Source organism: Mandrillus leucophaeus, unplaced genomic scaffold, assembly GCF_000951045.1.
Source record: "Mandrillus leucophaeus isolate KB7577 unplaced genomic scaffold, Mleu.le_1.0 Scaffold243, whole genome shotgun sequence".
NCBI lineage: Eukaryota > Metazoa > Chordata > Mammalia > Primates > Cercopithecidae > Mandrillus > Mandrillus leucophaeus.
Window position 1 is genome coordinate 3,022,751 of NW_012102510.1, and position 25,107 is coordinate 3,047,857.

General features: G+C 43.0%; 1 protein-coding gene across 1 annotated transcript in view; it reads right to left on the reverse strand.

The window, feature by feature from the left end:
* The window catches only part of SYN1 (synapsin I), a gene marked incomplete at its 5' end in the record, with an annotated part of 48,720 nt that extends 23,613 nt beyond the window's left edge, over positions 1–25,107 (reverse strand). Inside the window, 5 exons of the mRNA XM_011982873.1 lie at positions 10,419–10,508; positions 10,665–10,821; positions 12,480–12,571; positions 12,676–12,733; positions 25,049–25,107. Coding sequence (XP_011838263.1) covers positions 10,419–10,508; positions 10,665–10,821; positions 12,480–12,571; positions 12,676–12,733; positions 25,049–25,107 — 456 coding nt within the window. The remainder of the gene's footprint in view (positions 1–10,418; positions 10,509–10,664; positions 10,822–12,479; positions 12,572–12,675; positions 12,734–25,048) is intronic.

A 25,107-nucleotide genomic window follows, 5' to 3' on the forward strand; every position in this document is an offset into this window, starting at 1 on the left:
ACCCGGCTAATTTTGTATTTTTAGTAGAGACAGGGTTTCTCCATGTTGGTCAGGTTGGTCTAGAACTCCCGACCTCAGGTGATCCGCCTGCCTCGGCCTCCCAAAGTGCTGGGATTACAGGCGTGAGCCCGCCTGGCCGTCCCATCACATTTCTATACAGTTATAAATCGTGCCTATGCAATGAAGTCTCCATTAAGGGCTGAAGAGGATAGAGTTGGAGACCTTCTGGATAGCCGAACACGTGGGGTTCCTGAAGAGTGGGGCATGGAAGCTCTGTGCTCTTTCCAACATGCTTTGTCCTCCGCATCTCTTCATCTGTATCCTTTGTAATGTAATACTCTTTACAGTAAACCGATCACATAAATAAGTGTTTCCCTGAGTTCCATGAGTCACACTAGCAACCTAACTGAACCTGAGGAAGGGGTTGTGGACCCCGATTTATAGCTAGTTGGTCAGAAGCAAAGGTAAAATAACCTGGGGCTTGCCATCAGCATTAGAAGTAGGGCTTAGTTTTGTGGGACTGCATCCTTAACCTGTGTGATCTGATGCTATCCTCCAGGTAGACAGTGTCAGAATTGAATTGCAGGACATCCAGCTGGTATATTAATTTGCTGCAGAATTAATTGCTTGCTTGGTGTGTGTGCGTGTAAAAACCTCCACACATTGTATTGTGAGAGCAGAAGAAAAAAACAGTTTGATTCTTCTACTCACACACATATAAAAATTTTATATATACACATATATGTGAAATTAAGAAGTGAAATGTCCTAGCTTTGCACAATGAGAGGGCCTTGAAGCAAGAACATTCCAGTGGCAATGAGTAAATCTAGTTCCCAGATCTTGGCTTTGAAATACTATTATCTTAGGGCTGGGTCTGGGAAAGAACAAGATATGCCTGGAGGTGATGTCAGCAGACATTTAAGAGCCTATAAAAATCCTCTCCTCCTTAAAAGCAATGAGAACACTGGCAAAAATTGTCAAAACAAACTTATCAGAACTCTGGAAATTGACCAAGGTTTATAACTCAGAAAGCGTTTTTTCAAGAAAATGACTGAATCTTGGTAACAACAGGAAACTTTGTGGCATTTGAACTTCTCCTGTACGCATCCCTTCTCCTCACCTCCACAAAAGCCTTGAAAACCAACAGCCCTGCAATTCCGGTGAAAACCAGCAGACCAGCAACCATTGGAGGAGGCAGAACAGGGTTGGAGTTCCTCCAAAACCTCATTTCCAGAGAACTGTCTTTATTTGATCTGTCTGGCACTATCCTGAATACTCTACTCATGGGGCTCATCTGGTATAAACAGCTTTCTCTGGGGGTGCTTTTCAGAAACAATTAGCAGCAACTGTTTAACACGGCAGTGATAACAATTAGGAAAAAACAACAAGCTTATCAAGAAAACGTAAAAGGAAAATCTAGGTAATGATATGTCCATTATCAGTCCATTATTAGGCTTTAAAAAGCTCTGACATATGCCTGGGAATGTAGAAAACCACAAATACGCATAAGGCTGTATGTATGCCTAGGATCTCTGGCTGACCTCAAAACTCTGCACAAGCAGGAAATGAAGGATAAGGCAAAGTTGTAAACAGCCTGCCTTTGCATTAAAGGCACACCCCAACATGCACACAGAGCCCGTCAGCAAAGTCTGGGAGACTTACTGGTTTCAGGTGATTTAAAGAAATATCTGTCCAATCGTTAGCTGACCACTAAGCTAATGGAGCAGAGACTTGGGTAGCCACACATGACAAAGAACACAGGCTTTACAGAATTAGTTCAGGAAAGTCACTAAAAGCAAAACAAAACAAGGCAATAAAAACAAATCCTGAGGAGGAGAGATAATCTGATTCCCAGAGTTGTCACATTATATTATTTAAATGTCCAGTTTTCAACAAAAACTTATGAGAGATGCAAAGAGACAAAATTAAGTGTGACCCAAACACAGGGAAAAAAGCAGTCAAACACTGTCCCTGAGGAAACCCAGATGTTAGACTTAATAGGCAAAAACTGTAAATCAGTGATTTTTAATATTTTCAAAGAACTAAAGGAAACTATGTTTAAAGGACTAAAGGAAAGGATAAAATGATATCCTAATACGTAGAGAGTATCAATAAAGAGAAATTACACAAAAAAGAAATTCTGGGCCGGGTGTGGTGGCTCATGCCTGTAATCCCAGCACTTTGGGAGACCGAGGCAGGTGGATCACCTGAGGTCAGGAGTTTGAGACCAGCCTGGCCAATATGGTGAAACTCCCTCTGTACTAAAAATACAAAAATTATCCAGGCGTGGTGGTGTGTGCCTGTAATCCCAGCTACTCGGGAGGCTGAGGCACAAGAATGGCTTGAACCTGGGAGGCGGAGGTTGCAGTGAGCCGAGATCACGCCATTGCACTCTAGCCTGGGTGACAAGAGCGAAACTCCAGCTAAAAAAAAAAAAAAAAAAAAGAAATTCTGGAGATAAAAAGCATAATAACGGAAATGAAAAATTCACTAGAGGGGATCAACAGTAGCTTTGAGCTGGCAGAGTAAAGAATCAGTGAATTTGAAGACAGGTCAAGTGAGATGATCTGATCTGAGGAAGAGAAAGAAGAAAAGTAAATGAAATGAACATAGTCCTAGAGGTCTGTGGAACACCATCAAGCATATAAACACCCACATAATGGGAGTCCCAAAAGGAGAGGGGAAAGAGAGAAAAAAAGGTTCAAGAAAGACTATTCGAAGGAATAATGTAGCTAAAAATCCCCCCAGTTTGATTTAAAGCATTAATCTATGCATTCAAGAAGTGCAACGAACTCCAACTAAGAAATTCAAAGATATGGACACTGAGACACATCATAAACTTATAAAAGCTAAAGACAGAGATAATCTTGAAAGTAAGAGAGAAGTAACTCATCATATACAAGGAATCCTCAATAGGATTAGCAGCTAATTTCTCATTGAAAATCTTCAAGTCAGAAGGCAGTAGGACAACGTATTCAAAGTACTGAAAGAAAAAGACTGCCAAACAAGAATTCTATATCCAGCAAAATTATCTTTCAAAAATGAAGGAGAAATTAAGACATTCACAGATAAACAAAAACTGAGATAATTCGTCACTAGCACGCTTCTACAAGAAATGCTAAAGGGAGTTCTTCAGGGTGAAATAAAATTATACTAGCTAGTAATGTAAATCTACATATAGAAATAAATAGCACCTGTAAAGTTAACTACATAGGTAAATATAAAAGACAGTATAAATGCATTTTTTTTGCATGTAACACTTTTTTTCCTCCTATCTGATTTAAAAGACAACTGCATAAAGCAATAACTATAACTATGTTCATGGGCACACAATGTGTAAAATGTAATTTGTTTGACAATGATAGCACAAAGGAGGGATGAAGGAATAAAGTTAGAGGCAATTTCTTTGTATTACTGAGCTTAATTTGGTATTAATTCTAACTGGAGTAATATAAATAATGATGTTAATTGTAATTCCCAGGGAAACGACTAAGAAATAAAAAAAAAAAACAGGCTCAGTGTAGTGGCTCATGCCTATAGTCACAACACTTTGGGAGGCCAAGGTGGGTGGATAACGTAAGCTCAGGAGTTTGAGACCAGCATGGGCAACATGGCAAGATCCTGTCTCTACAAAAAATTTAAAAATTGACCAGGCACGGTGGCACACGCCTGTAATCCCAGCACTTTGGGAGGCCAAGGCAGGCGGATCACAAGGTCAGGAGTTTGAGACCAGCCTGGCCAACATGGTGAAACCCCGCCTCTACTAAAAATACAAAAAAATTAGCTGGGCATGGTGGCAGGCGCATATAGTTCCAGCTACTCAGGAGGCTGAGGCAGGAGAACTGCTTGAACTTGGGAGGTGGCAGTTGCAGTGAGCCGAGATTGCACCACTGCAATCCAGCCTGAGTGACAGAGTGAGACTCTGTCTCAAAATAAATAAATAAATAAATAAAATAAAATAAAATAAAAATAAATACATAAATTAATTGATTAAAAATTAGCTGGGCATGGTGGCATGTGCCTGTGGTCCCAGCTATTCAGGAGGCCTGAGGGAGGAGGGTAGCTTGAGCCCAGGAGGCTGAGGCTGTAATGAGCCATGTTCCTACCATGGCACTCTGGCCTGGGTGACAGAGCAGACCCTGTCTCAAAAAAATATATAAAAATTTTTTAAATTAAAAAAAATAAATAAAAGACATAGAGAAGAAACAACAGAAAAATTAAAAATAGTACACTAGAAAATATTTGTTTAACATAAAAGAAGCATTACCAGAGGAATACAGGAACAAAAAATAAGATATAGAAAACAAACAGCAAAATTGCAAACATAAACTCTACCTTATCAGTAATTACAATAACATAAGTTAATTAAACACTGCAATTAACCCTTTTTGCCGTTTAGGAAAAAAAAAAACAAAAACGTGCAGCTTGATGCCTGTGCTCACTTGATTTTATATAAACATGCTCTTTGAGGCTGAAGCAAAGCTGACTGATTTTCAGTGTCAAAACAAAATATGAAAACTCTTCTTGGAGTTATTTCTAAGCAGAACTAACATCAGAATCATCTGAATCATCAGAATCATCTATTTTGGAAAAATCAGATTCATCAAATGAATCTTCAGCCAACAACTGTTCAAGAATGATGTTAACATCATTTGCAGGAATTTCAGCATTTTCAGCGATTGAGAATTATTATATTTTGTAAATGGAAATACCATTCCTACAAACAGAATGCTATAAATAGAATGATGCCTTTTGTTTCCAAAGTCAATATACTAGAGTGATGTGAAAATAATAATAAAAACGAGATAGTTTGTGGCAAAGTTATCTCGGGGTAAACACTGCAGCCACAAGTGCCATCAGAGAGTATTCTCAGGGCAAATGGTAAAGGGTTAATAGGTACAGTGGATGAAAAACATGACTTAATTATATGCTGTCTATAAGAGGTACATTTTAGATTCAAAGACCCAAATAAGTTGAAAGTAAATGGATGGAAAAAGATTTACCACACAAGCAGTAGCCAAAAGAGAGCTGGAATAGCTATACTAATATGAGGTAAAATAGAATTGAAAACAGCAATTGTTACTTGAGATAAAAACATTTTATAATCATAAAAGGGTCAATCCATCAAGAAGATTTAACAGTAATAAACATATATGCACCTAACAACACAGCATAAAATATATGAAATAAAAACAGGCAAAATTGGAGACAGAAATAGACAATTCAACAATTATAGCTGGAGACTTCAATACCCCACTTAAACAAATGGATAAAACAACTAGACAGGGATCCAACAAAGAAGTTTATTTTATTTATTTATTTATTTTTGGAGATGTGGTCTCACTCTGTCACCCAGGCTGGAGTGCAGCGGTGCAATCTCAGCTCACTGCAACCTCCACTTTCTGGGCTCAAGTGATCCTCCCACCTCAGCCTCCTGAGTAGCTGGGACTACAGGCGTGTGCCACCATGTGGCTTTTTGTGTGTGCGTGTGTATTTTTTGCAGAGATGGGGTTTTGCCATGTAGCCCAGGATGGTCTTGAACTCTTGCACTCAAGCAATCCACCCGCCTCAGACTCCCAAGGTGCTGAATTACAGGCGTGAGCTACTGTGCCCAGCCAATAAGGAAGATTTGAAAAATGCTATAAACCAATTAGACCTCATAGACATCTATAGAACATTTCACCCTACAATGGCAGAATACACATTCTTCTTCAGTGCACATGGAACATTCTTCAGGACAGACTATATGTTAAGTCAGAAAACAAATCTCAGCAAATTGAAAAGGACTGAAATTATACAAAATATGTTCTTTGACCACAACAGAATGAAACTAGACATCAAAAACAGAAAAAATTAGAAAAATTTACAAATATGTGGAAAGTAACACACTCCTAAATAACCAATAGGTCAAAGAAAAAATCACAAGGGAAATTAGAACATACTTTGAGATGAATGAAAATGAACACACAACATATCAAAATGTAAGGGATGCAGTTAAAGTGGTGCTTAAAGGAGAATTCATAGTTTTAACTGCCTATATCTAAAAAGAAGAAAGGTATCAAAATCAATAACCTAATCTTCCATTTTTTTTTTCTAGGAAATTAGAAAGAAAAGAGCAAACTAAGTCCAAAGCAAGCACAAGGAAAAAAATAATAAAATAATAGTGGAAATAAATAACATAAAGAATTTTAAAAATAGAGAAACTAATAAAACAAAAATTTGGTTCTTTGAAAACATCAATAAAATTGATAAACCTTTAGACTAAGAAAAAAAAAAAGGGCAGAAAACTCTAATTACTAAAATCAGAAATGAAAGAGTGGACATACTACTGACCTTACAGAAATAAAAAGTATTATAAGAGAGTACTGTGAACAACTATGTGCCAATAAGTTAGAAAATCTAGATGAAATGGACAAATTCCTAGAAAGACACAAAACACAAAAACTGACTTGGTAAGAAATGGAAAATCTGAATAGACCCATAACAAGTGAAGAGATTGATTTAGGAATAAGTAAAACTTCCTACAAAGACATACCTAGGACTAGATGTCTTCACTGGTGAATTCTACTAAACATTTAAAAAGAATTAATGCCGACCAGGCATGGTGGTTCACGCCTGTAATCCTAGCACTTTGGCAGGCCAAGGCAGGAGGATCGCTTGAGCCCAGGAGTTCAAGACCAGCCTGAGCAACACAGCAAGACCCTGTCTCAAAAAAAAAAAAAAAAAAAAAAAAAAAAAAATTAATGCCAATCTTTACAAAATCTTCCCAAAAATAGAAGAAGAAGGAACACTGTCCAACTCATTCTATGAGGCCAGTGTTATCCTGATACCAAAACCAGACAAAGACATCATAAGAAAACTACAGAGCAATGTCTCTTATGAATATAGATACAATAATCCCTAACAAAATAATCACAAACTGAATCCCACAACATACAAAAAGGATTTATACCAAGGCCAAGTGAGATTTAGCCTAGGAATGCAAATGTCTACACCTAGACACATCATAAACAAACTTATGAACCTATCAACTTGCATGAAAATCAATTAATGTACTATATACCATATTCATAGAATAAAGGACAAAATTCACACAATCATGTCAATAAACACAGAAGAAGCATTTGACAATGTCCAACATCCTTTCATGACAAAAATACTCAACCAACTAAGAATAGAAGGAGAAATTTGTCAACACTTAGGTAGCAGTTAATATATGCCAGATGCATTGTTCTAGACACCTTACGTTTACTAAGTAATTTCATTCTCACACCAACTATATGAGGTGGGAACTATTATTACCTACATTTTGGAGATGAATAAACTGAGGTACAGGGTGTTTAAGTAACTTTTCCTGTGTTAAGCAGCTAATAAGTTGTGGAGGTAAGATTCTCACACAGAAATTCTGGCTACAGAGTCCATGCTCTTAATCACATTCTGCTGTAATGTCTCTCAAAGAATATAGAATAATAATAATGATAAACAAATTGGGTTTCCTTAAAACTAATGATTTAGGTCGGGCATGGTGGCTTACGCCTGTAATCCCAGCACTTTGGGAGGCCGAGGCGGGCAGATCGAGACCATGCTGGCCAACATGGTGAAACCCCGTTTCTACTAAAAATACAAAAATTAACTGGGCATGGTGGCGCACACCTGTAGTCCTGGCTACTCGGGAGGCTGAGGCAGGAGAATCGCCTGAACCTGGGAGGAGGAGGCTGCAGTGAGCCGAGATCATGCCACTGCACTCCAGCCTGGCGACGGAGTGAGACTCCTCCTCAAAAAAAAAAAACAAAAAAAACCCTAATGATTCAATCTTTATCTGTAAGTAAACTTAACTTATAACACTGTTGACGTATATCAGTAACCATAATTTGTAATACTGGTAAGAATTGCTAATATTAGTAGCAATGTTTATTTGATCAAGTTGATAATGTTGGGTCAATATTGATATTTAATTGTAATTTTAGTCATAAAATTGGTGATCATTTATATGAGTAAACATAATTTGTAATATTGGTAAAAATTGACAAAATTACTTATACAATTTGATTGCATTAGTAACAATTATTTAATTTCTATTTGTAACTAAAATTTGATTCATAACTGTGGTACTCATAATTTATATTAGTAATCAAAATTTTAATATTAGTGTTTTTTTATAATAGCAGTTAGAATGTTAACCATATTAGTAATGATTTCTATTAGGAACTACAAGATAATTCAAAACATAGGTACTCATGGGTTATATTAGTAATCTTAATTTGTAACACTGGTAATAGTTATATCTGTAACAACTTTTACACTGTTTGTACTAATGGTTTAATTTTATTTACTTATTTATTTAATGTTTTGAGACAGGGTCTCACTCTGTTGCCCAGGCTGGGGTGCAGTGGTGCTCTCATGGCTCACTGCAGCCTCAACCTCCAGGGCTCAAGCGATCTTCCCATCTCAGCCTCCCAAGTAGCTGGGACTACAGGTGCATATCACCACGCCAGGCTGACTTTTTTTTTTTTTTTTGAGACGGAGTCTCGCTCTGCCGCCCAGGCTGGAGTGCAGTGGCCAGATCTCAGCTCACTGCAAGCTCCACCTCCCGGGTTTACGCCATTCTCCTGCCTCAGCCTCCCGAGTAGCTGGGACTACAGGCGCCCGCCACATCGCCTGGCTAATTTTTTGTATTTTTTAGTAGAGACGGGGTTTCACCGTGTTAGTCAGGATGGTCTCGATCTCCTGACCTCGTGATCCGCCCGCCTCGGCCTCCCAAAGTGCTGGGATTACAGGCTTGAGCCACCGTGCCCGGCCCTTGATTTTTAAATTTTTTTGTGGAAATGGGGTCTCACTACATTGCTCAGGCTGGTCTCAAACTCCTGGGCTCAAGAGATCCCACACTTTGGGTTTACATTTTTAAAAAATAATTATAATAGTTTACAACATAGGTACTAATCATTTATACTAATAAACTTAATTTGTAACACCATAATGCACTATAATATTAATTGTTATATTTGATGATATTAGCAACGATAATTCAATTTCTATTATTCAAATGTTCAGCATATTTTATTCTGGCATATTGTAGCCCAATGACCCAACTGTGGTAGTCTCCATTGCGTGTGCCATGCATATATAATTCAAAACAGGTGCTTATAATTTATATTAGAGCACAATTTGTAATAGCAATAATCATTTGTAATAACAGCAATAATCTTTGATGCTATTAATAATGATTATCCAATTTCTACTAGAAACTACAATTTAATTCATAACATAGGTACTCGTAATTTACAACAGTAAAAATAATTTATAGTATTAGTGATAATTTGTAATATTAGTGATTTTATATATATATATATATTTTTTTTTTTTGAGATGGAGTTTTGCTCTTGTTGCCCAAGCTGGAGTGTAATGGTGCGATATTGGCTCACCACAACCTCTGCCTCCCGGGTTCCAGCGATTCCCCTGCCTCAACTTCCCAAGTAGCTGGGATTACAGGCATGCACCACCACGCTCGGCTAATTTTGTATTTTTTTAGTAGAGACAGGGTTTCTCCATGTTGGCCAGGCTGGTCTCAAACTCCCGACCTCAGGCGATCCGCCCGCTTCGGCCTCCCAAAGTGTTGGGATTACAGGCGTAAGCCACCGTGCCAGGCCAGTGATTATATTTTATAATAGTAACCAAAAGTTCAATTTCTATTAATTAATTAATTTATTTATTGAGACGAAGTGTCACTCTGTTGCCCAAACTGGAGTACAGTGGTGTGATCTCGGCTCACTGCAACCTCCAACTCCTGGGTTCAAGTGATTCTCCTGCCTCAGCCTCCCGAGTAGTTGGGACTACAGGCATGCACCATCATGCCTGGCTAATTTTTGTATTTTTAGTAGAGACGGGGTTTCACTATGTTAACCAGGCTGGTCTTGAATTCCTGACCTCGTGATCTGCTCACCTTAGCCTCTCAAAGTGCTGGAATTACAGGCATAAGCCACCGTGCCTTGCCAACAATTTAATTTATAACATTACTATTGATAAATGTTATTGGCAATCCTAATTTGAATATAGGTAAAATTTCTATCAGAAGGAATATTTGATAATGTTAGTAATAATGACCTGATTTCTATATGTAATATATTCTGATTCATTACATTAATTCTATCAATTCACATTAGAAATCGGTTTTTAATACTGGCAAAAATAGATAACATGAGTAACAGGATCTGATAAATATTGGAATGTATTATGATTTAGTTTTCCTTGTAAGCATAAGGAAACTCATGGTAGACCCTATCGCAAAGCAACTTCATGACCCCACGTGCACACAGCAGCCACACTCTTGATATCACACAGCTGATAATATACCAATATTTAATATTATTGCAGTAGTTATGACTCTTCCTTCCTGCCCACTCTGTTTTCCCCAAACTCACCATTTCTTTGTGATTGGGGTAGAAGGTCTGATCAATTAGAGGGAATTCTTCTGTCCCCAGTTTCTTATGCAGTCGAACCATCTGGGCAAACTATGAGAACCAGGAGAGCTGGGTCAGTGAGTCCTTCACCGGGAATCTGTAAGCTTCTGAACACCCTCACTTCCCCCAAATCGCAGAGTGGTTTCAAGTTCCCACATGCATGCATGAGCTATTCCCTCTGCCAGTGGCACCCTTCCTGTTACTTACCACCCAGGGCTTGTCACAGAAGTTGTAGACAGAATGCAAGGAGTTAACACTGGGGATTCCAGCATATTGCAGCCCAATGACCAAACTTCGGTAGTCTCCGTTGCGTGCCATGCTGAAGGCGTGCTGGCGGATCAGCACAAAATCCGGCTTCAGAGACCTAGCGTGGCAGGGGTTGGAGTGTTGAGAGTTCCCCCAGTAGCTCCCTATCACTCTCGAAACAAAGACCAAGTGTCTACATCTCCATAGCTCCCAGAAATTGCAAAGTGGTTTCTCACCTCTGCACACATGTGCAAGCTGTTCCCTCTGCCTAGTGCACCCTTTCTACCCTCTGCCCACCTGGTGATCCCCTTTAAGCCTCTCCTACCTGTTCCCTTCTCAGCAAGGTCAGCTTGCAGCTTACCCACACAGCTCTGACAACTTCCTGGTCACCATCTCTCGGACTGCAAGCTGTCTTCAGTGTTCTGCCCGGAATAAATTCTAACCTCAGGACCTTTACCAAGGATGTTCTGTCTGTCTAAAGCACTTGCCCCTAGATACCTGCATGGATCACTCCTTCACTTCCATCAGGTTTTTCCTCAAATGTCTCTCCTGCAACCAGGCCGCCCTATCCCAACTGCAGACCCCACCATCATCCAACAATTGCTACATCTGCTTTAGTGCTAAATATTTTTTTCTTTTTTCTTTCTTTCTTTTTAATTAATTAATTTATTTTTTTGAGACGGAGTGTTGCTCTGTTGTCCAGGCTGGAGCAATCATGGCTCACTGCAACCTCTGCCTCTCAGGTTCAAGCGATTTCCCTGCCTCAGTCTCCCAAGTAGCTGGGATTACAGGCACCTGCCACCACGCCTGGCTAATTTTTGTATTTTTAGTAGAAACGGGTTTCACCATGTTGGCCAGGCTAGTCTTGAACTCCTGGGCTCAAGTGATCCACCCACCTTGGCCTCCCAAAGTGCTGGGATTATAGGCGTGAGCCACCACATCTGGTCACGGCTATATTTTTTTCCTAGCACTTTTACATTTTCTTATTTATTTGTGTATTGTGTGTATCTCACAGTAGAATATAAGTCTCATAAGGCCCGGGTTCTTTTTTTTTTTTTTTTTTTTTGGTCTTTCAGCATGTAGAATAGCTCCTGGCACACAGTAGGTGTACAATAAATATTTGTTGAATATGAAGTCCTGAGAGCAGCACCTGGCATGTAGCAGATATCTAGCAAATGTTTATTTAATTAATAATTGAAGGCTGAGTGTGACGGCTCATGCCTATAATCCCAGTACTTTGAGAGGCCAAAGCAGGTGGATTGTTTGAGCCCAGAAGTTTGAGACAAACCTAGGCAACATAGTGAGATCCCCATCTCTACAAAAAAACATAAAAATTAGCCAGGCATGGTGGTGTGCACCTGTAGTCTCAGCTACTTAGGAGGCTGAGGTGAGAAGATCACTTGAGCCTGAGAAGTTGTAGCTGCAGTGAGCCATGATTATGTCAGTGCACTCCAGCCTGGGAGACAGAGCAAGACCCTGTCTGAAATATATACATATATATATGTGTGTGTGTGTATATATATTTATATTATATATAAAATTTATAAATATATTTATATTATATATTTTATATATATATATATTTTTTTTAAAGCCTGGCTTGTGGCATGCTGGGGTCCCTGGCTCTTTTTCTGAAGAAAAGTTGGCTCCCCACATTCCATGCCTAAGTTCTTGCCCACAGAAGGATGGGTGGGGAGGTAGGAACTTTCCCCCAGCTCTAAGGGGGAGAGTTCTTATGCCTCGCTCGTAACACCAAGGTACCCTTTTTATACTCACCGCATGACCTTCACCCCGTTCCGAAGAACTTCCATGTCCACAGAGAATCCACCATTGGCATGGGCCACAAGGTTGAGATCAGAGAATTCGGCCTGGGAAGGAGAAAAAAATTGGTGATTCACCTACATCACACAAAAATGGCCACTCAGTTTGCAGTATGGACAACTGACCCCCAGGTCCAAATGTCCCAACTTACCTGTTCTACTTTAATGTCAATTTCTCCATGGATCTTTTTCCCTTTGAAGTATTTTGCCCTGGAGAGGAAAAACAGAACACAACTGTCAATGACAAAATCTCAGAAGGGAAGACAAAACACAGGCCCTTTACCCTTTTGCCCCTTCAATGCTACTAAAGAAACCACAAAGTGCCTTACAATTATTGAAATATTTTGAAAAAATCAAAGAGTGCTTTGTGAATAAAGTATGTTGTAATCCTCATAGAACTGCAAAAATGTTAAAGGACATTGCAAACTGTAAAATGTGGCCTTAAACTGCAGAAAGCAGGTATTTCCCAAAATATAGTCTGCTCATCACATTACCATTGTACATGTTTTTTAAAAAAACTTCATAAAATTAGCAGTACTACGTAAATTAGAACATACTTTGAAATTGCATGGAGACCAGTAAACGGCAAAGAACCTTAGAAAACACATATCTGGCCAGGTACGGTGGCTTAGGCCTGTAATCCCAGCACTTTGGGAGGCTGGAGGTAGGAGGATTGCTTCAGGCCAGGGGTTGGAGACCACCCTGGACAACATAGAGAGACCCCCCATCTCTATAAAAAAAAAATTGAGGGAAAAAAATAAAAGCCAACGACTTTTATAATCCCAGATTATAATCCCACACCTATAATCCCAGAACTTTGATAGGCCGAGGCGGGTGGATTACCTGAGGTTAGGAGTTCGAGACCAGCCTGGCCGACATGGTGAAACCTCTTCTCTACTAAAAATACAAAATTAGCCGGGTGTAGTGGTGCATGCCTGTAGTCCCAGCTACTTGGGAGGCTGAGGCAGGAGAGTCACTTGAACCCGGGAGGCGGAAGTTGCAGTGAGCCAAAATGGCACTACTACACTCCAGCCTGGGCAACAGGAACAAGACTCCATCTCAAAAAAACCCCAAAAAACGAAAAACAAAAACTAGCCAGGCATAGCGGTGCACACCTGTAGTCCCAGCTACTGGGGAGGCTGAGGCAGGAGAATGGCTTGAGCCCAGGAGGTCGAGGCGACAGTGTGCTGTGATTGCACCACTGCACTCCAGCCTGGGCAACAGAGCAAGACCTAGGCAAAAAAGAAAGAAAGAAAGAAAGAGAGAAAGAGAGAAAGAGAGAAAGAGAGAGAAAGAGAGAGAGAGGGAGGGAGGAAGGAAGGAAAGAAGGAAAGAAGGAAGGAAGGAAAGAAAGAAGGAAAGAAAGAAAGAAAGAAAAAGAAAGAAAGAAAGAAAGAAAGAAAAAGAAAGAAAGAAAGAAAGAAAGAAAGAAAAAGAAAGAAAGAAAGAAAGAAAGAAAGAAAGAAAGAAAGAAAGAAAGAAAGAAAGAAAGAAAGGAAGGAACTACATTTCTCTGAAGCTTGCCTGTTTTTGTGTATTTTTTAGTCCCTGTGTATATCTCAGTGCTGGTGTCTGGCTGTGTGGCCTGAAGCATCTCTCCACTCTCTGGCCCTTTCACAAGGAGGAGCACAATCACCATGTGTGGTTGTGTGCTGTGAGAAACACAATGGCCATGGGTGGGCAGCTGCATCCGACAACGAGGAGTGGATTGAGTGGTGCGGGCTGGGTGGCTCTAGGAGAAGCCAGTGTCGCTAGCAATGATGGGGGGCAGGGAGGAATGCAGCTGAGGAGGAGAGGGAGCAACAGGAGGGAGGGGGAGTGGGAGCAGCAGTAGGAACATCACGAACTGCTATGTCATTTTCCCCGGGCCTGTCCCCAGCTGGGCTTGGTTTCCGGTGGCCTCCTCCCTCAGGCTCAGGATTTCTAGCCAACAGCCTGCTCCAGGGATGGAAGCTCATCCCCAATCAGGTTTCTCATGGAAGGGGGATGAGGGGGAGAGACTTTCAGGGCTATTGGTCACTGACACGTGTACAATCAGGGTCTTGGACACACATACACACACACACACACACACACACACACAGCACAAATGGACCCTGGTGACTTGAGTGACATATGCAAGAGACCCCAGGTACAGCTACTTCTTTTTCCTCGCTCTCTCTCTGACACACACACACACACACACACCATCGCTGACACTATCCCCTCAGAAGTGTTAGGAGAGAATCTCTCTCAGCCCTGCACATTTTTCATCTATAAACTGATGAGTGGGAATGATGAGGGTGTATCACTGTTTCTAAAACTTTTCCGACCATAAGTGTAGTTGGATACTGTGGTGGTCTGCTCAGGCCTCTTCTTCAGGGACAATGCACCTTGAATGGCAGCTGCTGACAGCTCATGGCTGTGTCCCCACTGGGAATTGTCTTGTCACAGTGAACTGCCTTGGCCAAGGTTATACCTACTTCATGAGGGCATCCCCATGGTCTGGTCTATGAGGGGAAAGAAAGGCCAGCCTCCTTGCCTCAACCTGGGCTGACTCTGAAGGACCCTCCCAGCCCCAAGGGCTCCCCCCAAGATCAGTGGAGTCCCCTGAGGCAACTACATCTTGAGCCAGCCTCTCCCTCTGCTCAACCCAACCCTCCTCACAAGCGTTGATCCCAATGGCACACTCCAGTAAGCCTCCTGCATGCAAATCTCCACCTCAAAGTCTTTTTCCAGGGAACCCAATCTAAGACAGTGGGCCATGGAAGTCAAACTACAAGGGTGGTCTAATGCAGTTCTGGCACTGGGTTACCCAGCAGCCAGATGGCAGTGAGGATCTGTCAGTAGTGGGAGGTGGGGCATAGATAGCCTCCGATATGCTGTAGCAATGCAAAGTGCTCTGCAGCAGGTCCGGGCTGTGGTGTAAGCAGGATGTGACTTAGGCCATATGATCTGGCAGATCCTATGACACTGGAGGTGTCAGTAGTAGGAAAAGACGCTGTGTGGAATTTCTTCTCCCAGGTGGGAGAATACAGTGCAGGCCCCCAGGGTTTTGGAGCAGCAGTGACTTTTCCTGATGGTGGGCTGTAATGGGATTCTGGTGGAAGGGAATGTACTGGCTGGTGAAATACTCCTGGAACATGAGTGATGTCAGGGAAATGGTAACCAGACTTTGGTGACTATTCCCTAAATGCCATTGAGTAGCTGAAGAAAGACCTGACGTGCTCAGGGTGAATTCAAGGCAAAATGTGAAAGCCAGAGGACCTCCGTGACTCCATTTAAGGAAACCCTCATCTCCTGCAGTCAGAGGGCAGACAGAAGGGAGGGCCAGGCTCAGAATTCAATTCTACATGGTGGCGGAGCTTCAGAGAAAGTTGACTTCTCAGGCCCAGCACATCTCCTAGGCCATGCTCATGTCCCTAATAGGACAGGAGTAGGACTCTGAGATGGCGATATTTGGGCAGATGCAGTTAAACACCTTGAACTTACAGACTCACCTGCATCCACTGGGCCTGCCGAAGTAGACTACTCCCCTGAGTTAGAATATAGACCTTCTGCTTAAAGATAATGCAGAGGCCTCAGATGACGCAGGCGCTTTGTAAGATAATGCCTGCCCCCTCAGAGTTTACCTCCCACCTCTCCTCCTGTTAACCACACCAAAAATTAGGGTGAAATCCTAGTGAAACCTGACTGGACAGGTTCTAGGCTTGCAAAGGAAGGAGATAAATGATCTGTAGAAGAACCTAAAGAATCTGGCTAGTATGTATTGGCAGGGGCTGAGAAGGTATGAATGAGACTAGATCCTGAGGACAATGGGCGAAGGAGGTAGAACAGGAAGTTGGCGCGCTCTCCCAGGATATGGAACTTAAAACCCTGGCGAGGACTCTAGGAAGTGTTACTAACACACTGGTATTTGGAAACCTGGAGTAAACAATGGCCCACACTAAGTGAAGCAAAACTTCCATGGTAGATTGCACAGGGAAGGATTAAAGGGCTCAAAGAAGCAGACATGTTGGAGTAGATATACTACTGAAGTCTGGAAAACCCACCAGCTGATTAAGGCCTGGAGGATACACTCAACTTATGAAATCAATAAGAAATATGCTGGTGAGGGTGGTACCAGTCACGCTGAGAAGCACAGTAGTGGTAAGGTGATAAATGAGTCCTGGCCCAGGTCCTGCTTACAGTGGGTCTGGGGGGTCCAGAGACCCATCCAGTGGTCACTTCCTCAGTTCACAAATGTGTAATTGCAATGGCATACTTTGTAGTTGTCAGAACCCCTACATGGGCTCCTCAGCCTGTGGTGTAAGAGCTATTTCAGTAGGGAAGTCCAGATAGAAGCTTCTAAAATGGTGCACACCCCCATGCCCTGAACAAAACAGTAAACCACAAACAATATTGTATGCATCCTATGGGTGATTATGGAAATCAATGCCACATTGAAAGATCTAAAGGATGCAGGGGTGTTGGTCTCATCTTATTTCCATCGAATTGAGTGGTCTGGTCCCTGGAGAGGTCAGATGGGTCCTGGAGAATGCTTGCAGACTACCGCAAGCACAATCAAGTAGTACCCTTGCTTGTACCTGCCATACTGGACATGCTGTCATTGTCAGAGCAGATTAATAAGACCTCAGGTACAGCAGGTGGCCACTGACTTGGCAAATGAATTCTTTTCTATTCTGATTAGGAAAAAGGATCAGAAACAGTTCACACTCACGAGTCTGATGATAATATTCGTAAATGGTCTTTCATAGGGCTATGCTATCTCTCTCACCTGGTGTCATAATATAGTTCAAAGAAACCTGGACTATCTGGACATCCCATGGAATAGCACACTGGACCACCACATCGATTGCATCATACTGATTGTGTGAGATGAACAAGAGAGGGTTAGCATATTGCCCTGGTAAGACACATTCACTCCGGGGGTGGGGGATAAACCCCACAAAGACTCAGGGGACTGCTGCATTAGTAAAATTTTTAGGAATCCAGTGGTCCAGGTCAGTAAATCAGGACGGCCCCTCCAAAGAATAGGGCAAAGCATTGAATCATGCACCTTCCACCATGAAGAGGAAAGCACAATACCTAGCAGGCCTCTTCCCGTTCTGGAGGCAGCATATCCCCCACGCACAAATGCTGCTCTGACCCATATTCCAGACAACATGTAAAGCTACCAGCTTTGTGTGAGGGCCAGAGCAGAAAAGGGCTCTGCAGCAGGTCCAGGCTGTGGTACAAGCAGTCCTGCCATTTAGGCCAGATGATCTGGCAGATCTTATGATGCTGGAGGTGTCAGTAGTGGGGAAAGATGCAGTGAGGAGCTTATGGGAAGCCTGAGTGGGAGGCCCTTGGGGTTCTGGAGCAAAGCCATGCCATCTGCAGCAGAGAATTTTACGCCTTTTGAGAAAGATATCCCATTGAGGTGCTGGGCCCTGATAGAGACAGAATGCTTGACCAGGCACCAAATGATTGTGCATCCAGAAGTTCCCATTATGAGCTGGGTCCTGCTAGGCCTGCCAAATAATAAAGTCAGGTGGGCCCGGCAGTCAGGATTGAGCCCAAGCAGGACCAAGCAAGGTGCATGAGCAGGTAAATAACCCTGATCCCCATGTCTTCCACAACTATTGTGCTAGTGCCTGTCTCACTAAGGGGACTCCTTAAAACTAGCTGATGAAAGAGGGAAAGGTCTAAGCTTGGTTCACAAATGGGTTGTCTTAGTATGTGGGTGGAAGCCAAAAATGGGCAGTGGTTGCACTGTAACCCAACTGGAATGGGCTTGAAAGACAGTGGCAGAGCTCCCAGTGGGCAGAGCTTCAGGCTGTGCACCTGCTCATCTCCTTTGTGCAGAAAGAGAAGTGCCTCAAGATTAGAATACATATATCCACTTATGGGCAGTGGTAAATGGTTTGGCTGGTTGGTCAGGAGCCTGGAAAGAAAAAGATTGGAAGATCCAGACAAAGAGGTCTGGGATACAGAAATGTGGGCAGACACCTAGGAGTGGGTAAGAAGTGAGGAGTGAGACTGGGTATGGTGGCTCACGCCTGTAATCCCAGCACTTTGGGAGGCCGAGGTGGGCAGATCACCTGAGGTCAGGAGTTCAAGACCAGCTCAGCCAACATGGTGAAATCCCATCTCTACTAAAAATACAAAAATTAGCCAGGCATGGTGACGCACGCCTATAATCCCAGCTACTCGGGAGGCTGAGGTAGGGGAATCGCTTCAACCCGGGAGGTGGAGGTTGCACTGAGCCGAGATTGCGCCACTGCACCAGCCTGGGCGACAGAGTGAGACTCCGTCTCTAAAAAAAAAAAAAAAAAAAAAGAGGAGTGAGGATCTTTGGATCGTGTGTTAACACCCACCAGACAGCATCTGCCATCAGACAGCATCTGCCATGGCGCCATGGAAGTGACACTAGGCAACCAGGTAGACAGCATGAGTCAGCCCGATGATGTCAGCCAGGCTCTAATCAGCCACCTCAGTGCTAGCAGATGGGCACATGAATAAGTGGCAATAGCAGCAGAGAAAGAAGCTATGTGTGGGGGCAGCAGTGTTACTGCTGAATGTCCAACCTGCCAGCAACAGAGACTAATACTGAATCCCTGACATGCCACCATCCCTCCAGAAGGCCAACCAACCACTTTGTGGCAAGCTGATTACATTGGGCCCCTTCCATCCTGCAAAGAGCAGTAATCGATTTTGACTGCAATATTCCATATTGGAGTTTGCCTTTTCTTACTGCAGGACCTCAGCCAGCTCACTGTCTAAGGGCTTACATAACATTTGATCCACCAGCACGAGACCCCGCATAACACTGTATCAAACCAAAGGACACACTTTATAGCAAAGTAAAGGAATGCAAAGCAAAGGAGGTGCAAAAGTGGACCCATGACCATGGAATTAACTGATGGTATTACACACCACGCCACCCAGGAGCTGCTGGCCTGACGAAATGATGGACCAATTTGGTGCAGCCACAGCTAAGACACCAAGTTGGAGGTGAGACTATGCAAGAATGGGCACTATCCTCCAAAACAGTGTCAACCCTAAATCAATGGCCATTGTAGGTGCTGTGTTTCCTAACAGGTAGAATACACGGGTGTGGGGACACAGAGGTCAGGAAGGAGTGACCCAGCTTACCAGCAATCCCAGTGATCCACTTTTGAAATTGTGCTTCCTGTTCCCTCAGGGCTCTGCAAGGTTAGAGGTCCTGGTTCTCCAAGGGGGAACACTGCTACCAGGGGACACAGCAAGAATCCCATTAAACTGTAAGCTATGATTGCCCTCAGGGCACTTCGGGTTTCTCATGCCGAGGGACATAAAGAGGAGTCATTGTCTTGGCAGGGGACATGACCGACCTTGCTCCTCAGGAGGAGGTAGAGCTGCTGGTATGCAGTGGAGGCAGGGAGGAGTATGTTTGGCACCCAGGGGATCTGCTTGGGCATCTGTTGGTACTCCTTGCTCAACTTTGATAGTAAATGGGCAATGTGGTTGTTTGTACAGCAGCTACAGCCTGAGAAGGGCATGGGGACTAAAGGCTCAGGGATCTCTGCAGGATGGGAGCCACCCAGACCAAGAGAGGTGCTAGCTGAGGGTGGGGGGGAATCTAGAATGTGCAGTAGAGGAAGGAGAGGATGAATATCATTTGTGACATTGAAATCAACTGCAGCAGCAGAGACTATGGCTCATCTCACTACTGTGCTCTTTCAAGTGTCCCTGAGAAAACAAGACCGATTAGAATTGTGGAAATGCCATTCCCCAATGGGGTGAACTTACTATAAGAAGGAAGTGGATCAGAGCAGTGCAAGGTGTGGACTATATGCTCTCCTCAGATCCTTACCTCCTTGCTCCAGGCCTTTGCATCTATCCCCAGCTTCTGGAATTATCTACTGCTGATGGCTCACAGGTGTCCCTCACTGGGCACTGGCCTCTGCAACAGGGATTTGCCTCACCCAAGATTATGCCTCCTCCCAGGGGGCAGGCTACAGCCAATGACTGACGTAGGAATTCAAAGCCTGGCCACCCCGCTTCAACTGGGACAACTCTGAAGGGTCCTTCCAGTGCCAGAGCTCCCCAGAGGATTGGCTGAGTCCTCTGTTGTGGTTGCATCACAGCTCAACTTTTCCCTCTGCACAATCCTGCTTCCCTCGTCACCTCCCCCACAGGTGTTATTCCCAAGCACTCTCCCCAGTAAATCTCCTGCACGCAAATCTCAGAGTCGTGGGGTCTGCTTCCAGGGAAATCTATCTGAGAAAAGAAGCCACAGTAAGAAATAAAGCTTATACAACCCACTATATATGTATTTGCATAATAACCCATCCTATATATGTAATATATATTACGTAAGACACATATGTTGTACAGCAAATATGAGGATATAGAATGTCTTATATATTATGTAACATATAAAATGTTGTATATTATATATTATGTGTATATGTATTTAGAATGTATATAAATACATATGCATAATTGGAATTTAGGTTTCAATAGATAATTATCTTTACTATGGGTAATGTATTCTGATTTTTCTACGCTATTTTATTTCATTTCATGAAGAAGAACATATACATGTAGATGTATTATGTACTGTAAAGTCGTATTATATACTGTATGTCATATATAATATACATTATAGATTGTATATCTTAATGGAATAACATTATATGTTTTGCTAAGCAACAACTTCATTTACTATGTGCAATATGCTCTGTTATTCTCTATTTTTATTTATCCTACTTCATGGAGAAAGTGAAATGTTGGTCATAAGCCAATACGTGACCCATAGTTTGAGAAACACTGGACAGCCGGGCCCGGTGGCTCACGCCTGTAATCCCAGCACTCTGGGAGGCCGAGGCAGGTGGATCACGAGGTCAGGAGTTCGAGACCAGCCTGACCAACATGGTGAAACCCCATCTCTACTAAAAATACAAAAATTAGCCAGGCATGATGGCACGCACCTGTAGTCCCAGCTACTCAGGAGGCTCGCTTGAACTCGGGAGGCGCAGGTTGCAGTGAGCTGAGATCTCGCCAGTACACTCCAGCCTGGGCGACAGAGCAAGACTCCGTTTCAAAAAAAAAAAAAAAAAAAGAGGGAGAAAAACACAGGACAAAATTATCCACAAAATGGGGGAGATGAGTCTCAACTTAGAGTTTTCAACTTTAAACCACAGAGGAATTGAGACCCAGGAAGGAATGAGGGTGGTGAGGTTTGGTGGGAAAGGCGTCAGACTGTATTTGGGTGTACATTCCATCACAGCATTTGTACAACTCCTCCTTTATTCGGGGCTGAAATCCCTGAAGCTTGTGTGGTTCTGAGTGTCTGCAAGTTGGTGAAACAAATCTCTGTTCCCCATACTGAGCCTGGCGTACATACATAGGCTCTCTCCCTTTGTCCACCCCACCCCACATATAGTAGACAGTAAATAAATATTTGTTAGATTGCCTGGAAGAAAAGACTGGAAGGGATGCTGGGATAAAGGGGGGCTTCTGAGATGCAGAAGGGGAAGGGATGGATTGTTCACTGAATTCAGCAGGTGCTCAATAAATGTTTTCTGGACAAAGAAAAAATGGAAAACATTGGATTTGTGATTATGGAAAGGGGAAGGAACTTGTCAGTATTCCATAGATAATAAATGCTTGACGGAAAGAAGGAAGCAGCCGCGAAGGACCTGTGTGGAGGGCTGGAGTGGAGACGGGAAGTCTAAAGGAGGGTGGTTACCTACATCCAGCAGAGGTCTCATTGATGTTTGCTGACTTCAATGGAGCAAACTTAACCAGGAAGATAACACGTTGGTGAGTGGACGTTGGTGAAGGAATTACAGCACGTGCTCCATAAATGCTTTACAGATTGATAGAGAAAAAAGCAGAGAAGCCTGCTGCAGAGATGATAATGTGGCTGTTTGAAAATAATAGAGTAAGAGATTAATAAGTGTTTTCTGGACTAATTCGGGAAGAAAAAGGCAGCTGGGGAGATGGCTACTAAGTGGAGGAAGAGGCCTAGCTAGAATAAATGGAAAACAGCACACATTGCGAGCTTTCAGGATTGTGTTGTGTAAAAGGCAGGATGGAGATTGTTGAAGGGGAAATTAGAACTGCAAGAAGGGGATAAGAGGCATTTAATGCAAGGTTCTTAGTAGTATACGATAAATGCTCATTAAATGATTGTGGGGTTGCGTGGAGGAAAAGGTATAGCAAGGCAAGCTGGCAATTGAGGATTTCAAGCACGCCTGCATTTAGAAAAGAAAGAAGGAAGGGGAGCTGAAGAAGGGTTATTCCTAGTATATTATGGTGAATAATAAATGCCTCCCACACTTTCATGGAAATGATTCAATAAATATCTGTAGAATGAATAAATTGCTCTGAATAGAGAGAAAGGCTACTACTGGGTAAAGGCTCCTGGGGGAGAGGTAATCTGACCAGTAAACAGCTGGTACTCAATACATTTAGGCTGAAGTAGAACCCTGGAGAGAGAGCTCTTGAGGCAGGGGCAGAGATTTCTAGAGACTTGGAAATAGGAAGTTGAAAGTGACTTACATGGTAAGTGCTCAGTAAGTGTTTACTTAAATAGTAAAACTATTAAGTAAACAGTAAACTTAGTAAATTTACTAAATTTATTTAGTAAATGTAGTAAATTAAGTAAACAGTAAAACTATTAAGTAAAAGTTTTTACTTAAATAAGTGTTATTTAAATAGACTAAAAGCCCTTTGGGGGGATGGAATTAAAGTTGGTAGAGGGAATCCTAGGGGTACTGAAGGGAGTGGGAAAGGGGTGATCATTATAAACTCAACTCTGGATTTATCACAGGAAAGGACCTTGGGAGAGGCCTTGTGATTGGAGCAGGCTCTCCTAGGGGTAAGGAAGAAGAACGTACTCCCCAAAACAACAGGTCCTGCATATGTGCTCATTGGAGCTACTGTTAAGAAAACAATTCTGGGAAGGAGGTGTGAATATACAGAACACACAGAAGGCACTCCATAAATGCTCAGGGGAGCCATTGAAGGAAAAGGTCTTTGGGGGAGGATGATTAGAATGGAGCACATGGCAGACAAGGAATAAATACTCACTGGATCCACTAGAAGAAAAGGCCTTTGGGGAGTGGGGCTGGGGATGGACATATAATCACCTGATCAATGCTCACTGCATCCTTGAAGGAAAAGCCCTCTGGGGAGGGGAAATAGGAGTGCAGAAAGTTGATCTATGGGAGCTTCGTTCTTCATCCATAAGAGAAAAGGCTTTTGTGAAGAAGGCACACAATCAGGTACACAGTAGGTGCTCCATAAATACTCCAAGGAGTGATTAAAAGAAAAAGTCTTTGGAAAGAGTGACTGGAATGGTACACACAGCAAGTGTAAGATATCTGAGCACTGTATTAACTGGAGGCACAGGCCTTTATGGAGGGGTCTCAGGTTGTGTCATGCAGAAAGTGCTCAACACATGCAGACTGAAGCCACCGGAGGAAAGGGTATTGGAGAAAGGGTTTGAGGGTGGGGTATACAGCAGGCACCACTCAATGCATGCTTGCTGAATACACTGGAGGAAAGAACTTTTAGAGAAGGCTCACACTGCAGGCAGTTGATAAATGCTAGATGGATCCACCAAAGGAAAGGTCTTTGAAGAAGTAGCTGGAGAACGGGGGATACAAGAGGCACTCAATAAATGTTTTCTAGACACACTGTAGGGAAAGGTCTTTGAGGAGACAGTCTGAAGATGAGTCACACACAAAACCGCTCATGGAACTCACTGGAGGAAAATGATTTGTTTGAGAAGGGGTTTGGAGGTGGGGCACGTGTCAGGCACTTAACAAATGCTTCCTAGATCCTTTGGAGAAAAGGTCCTCAGGGAGAGAGCTTGGAGTTGGGGCACAGAGAAGGCATCCAATCAAAACTCACAGGATCCATGAAAGGCAAAGCTTTTGGAGAAAAGCTGGGGTGGGATACACAGCAGGTACTCAATGTTTACTAAAGAGTTTAGAAGGGCTTTAAGGACGGAGCTGGGGTGGGTGGGACACATAGCATAGACTGGACACATGCTCACAAGACCCATTAGAGAAGGCCTTAGGGCAAGGGTTGAGGACAACAGGACAGTATCAGGCTCTCAAAAAATGCTCACAAAGTTCATTGAAATCGAAGGCCTTGGGGAAGGGCTCTTGGATGACGCATACTGCAGGTACTAGATAAGTGCTCACAAGATCCATTAGAGGACAAGGCCTATGGGGCAAGGGTTAGGAAGGGTAGGCAGGACACGTTCGGTTTTTGAAGGCTCATAGGATACACTGAAGCCAAAGACTTTTGGGGGAGGCGGAGTAGGGAACAGGTACACAGCAGGTGCCCGATAATTGCTCCCTGGATCCATCAAGGTTTAAGGGGCGAAGGGGGGGCGACAAGGGCGGGGCACAGAGGAAGCATCCAGCTTAATAACTTAAAGGAAAAAGATTTAGGTGAGAGGGCAGGTGCCAGGCACACAAGCGGCGCTCGATAATTGCTCATTTGCAGAGGAACGATCTGGGGGACCCAGGCCCACGGGAGACGTCCACGGCAGTGGCTTACCAGTCGGTGTGCGGCTCGTCGATGACCAGCAGCACCCTGGAGGCGGCGCCCCCGCGGCC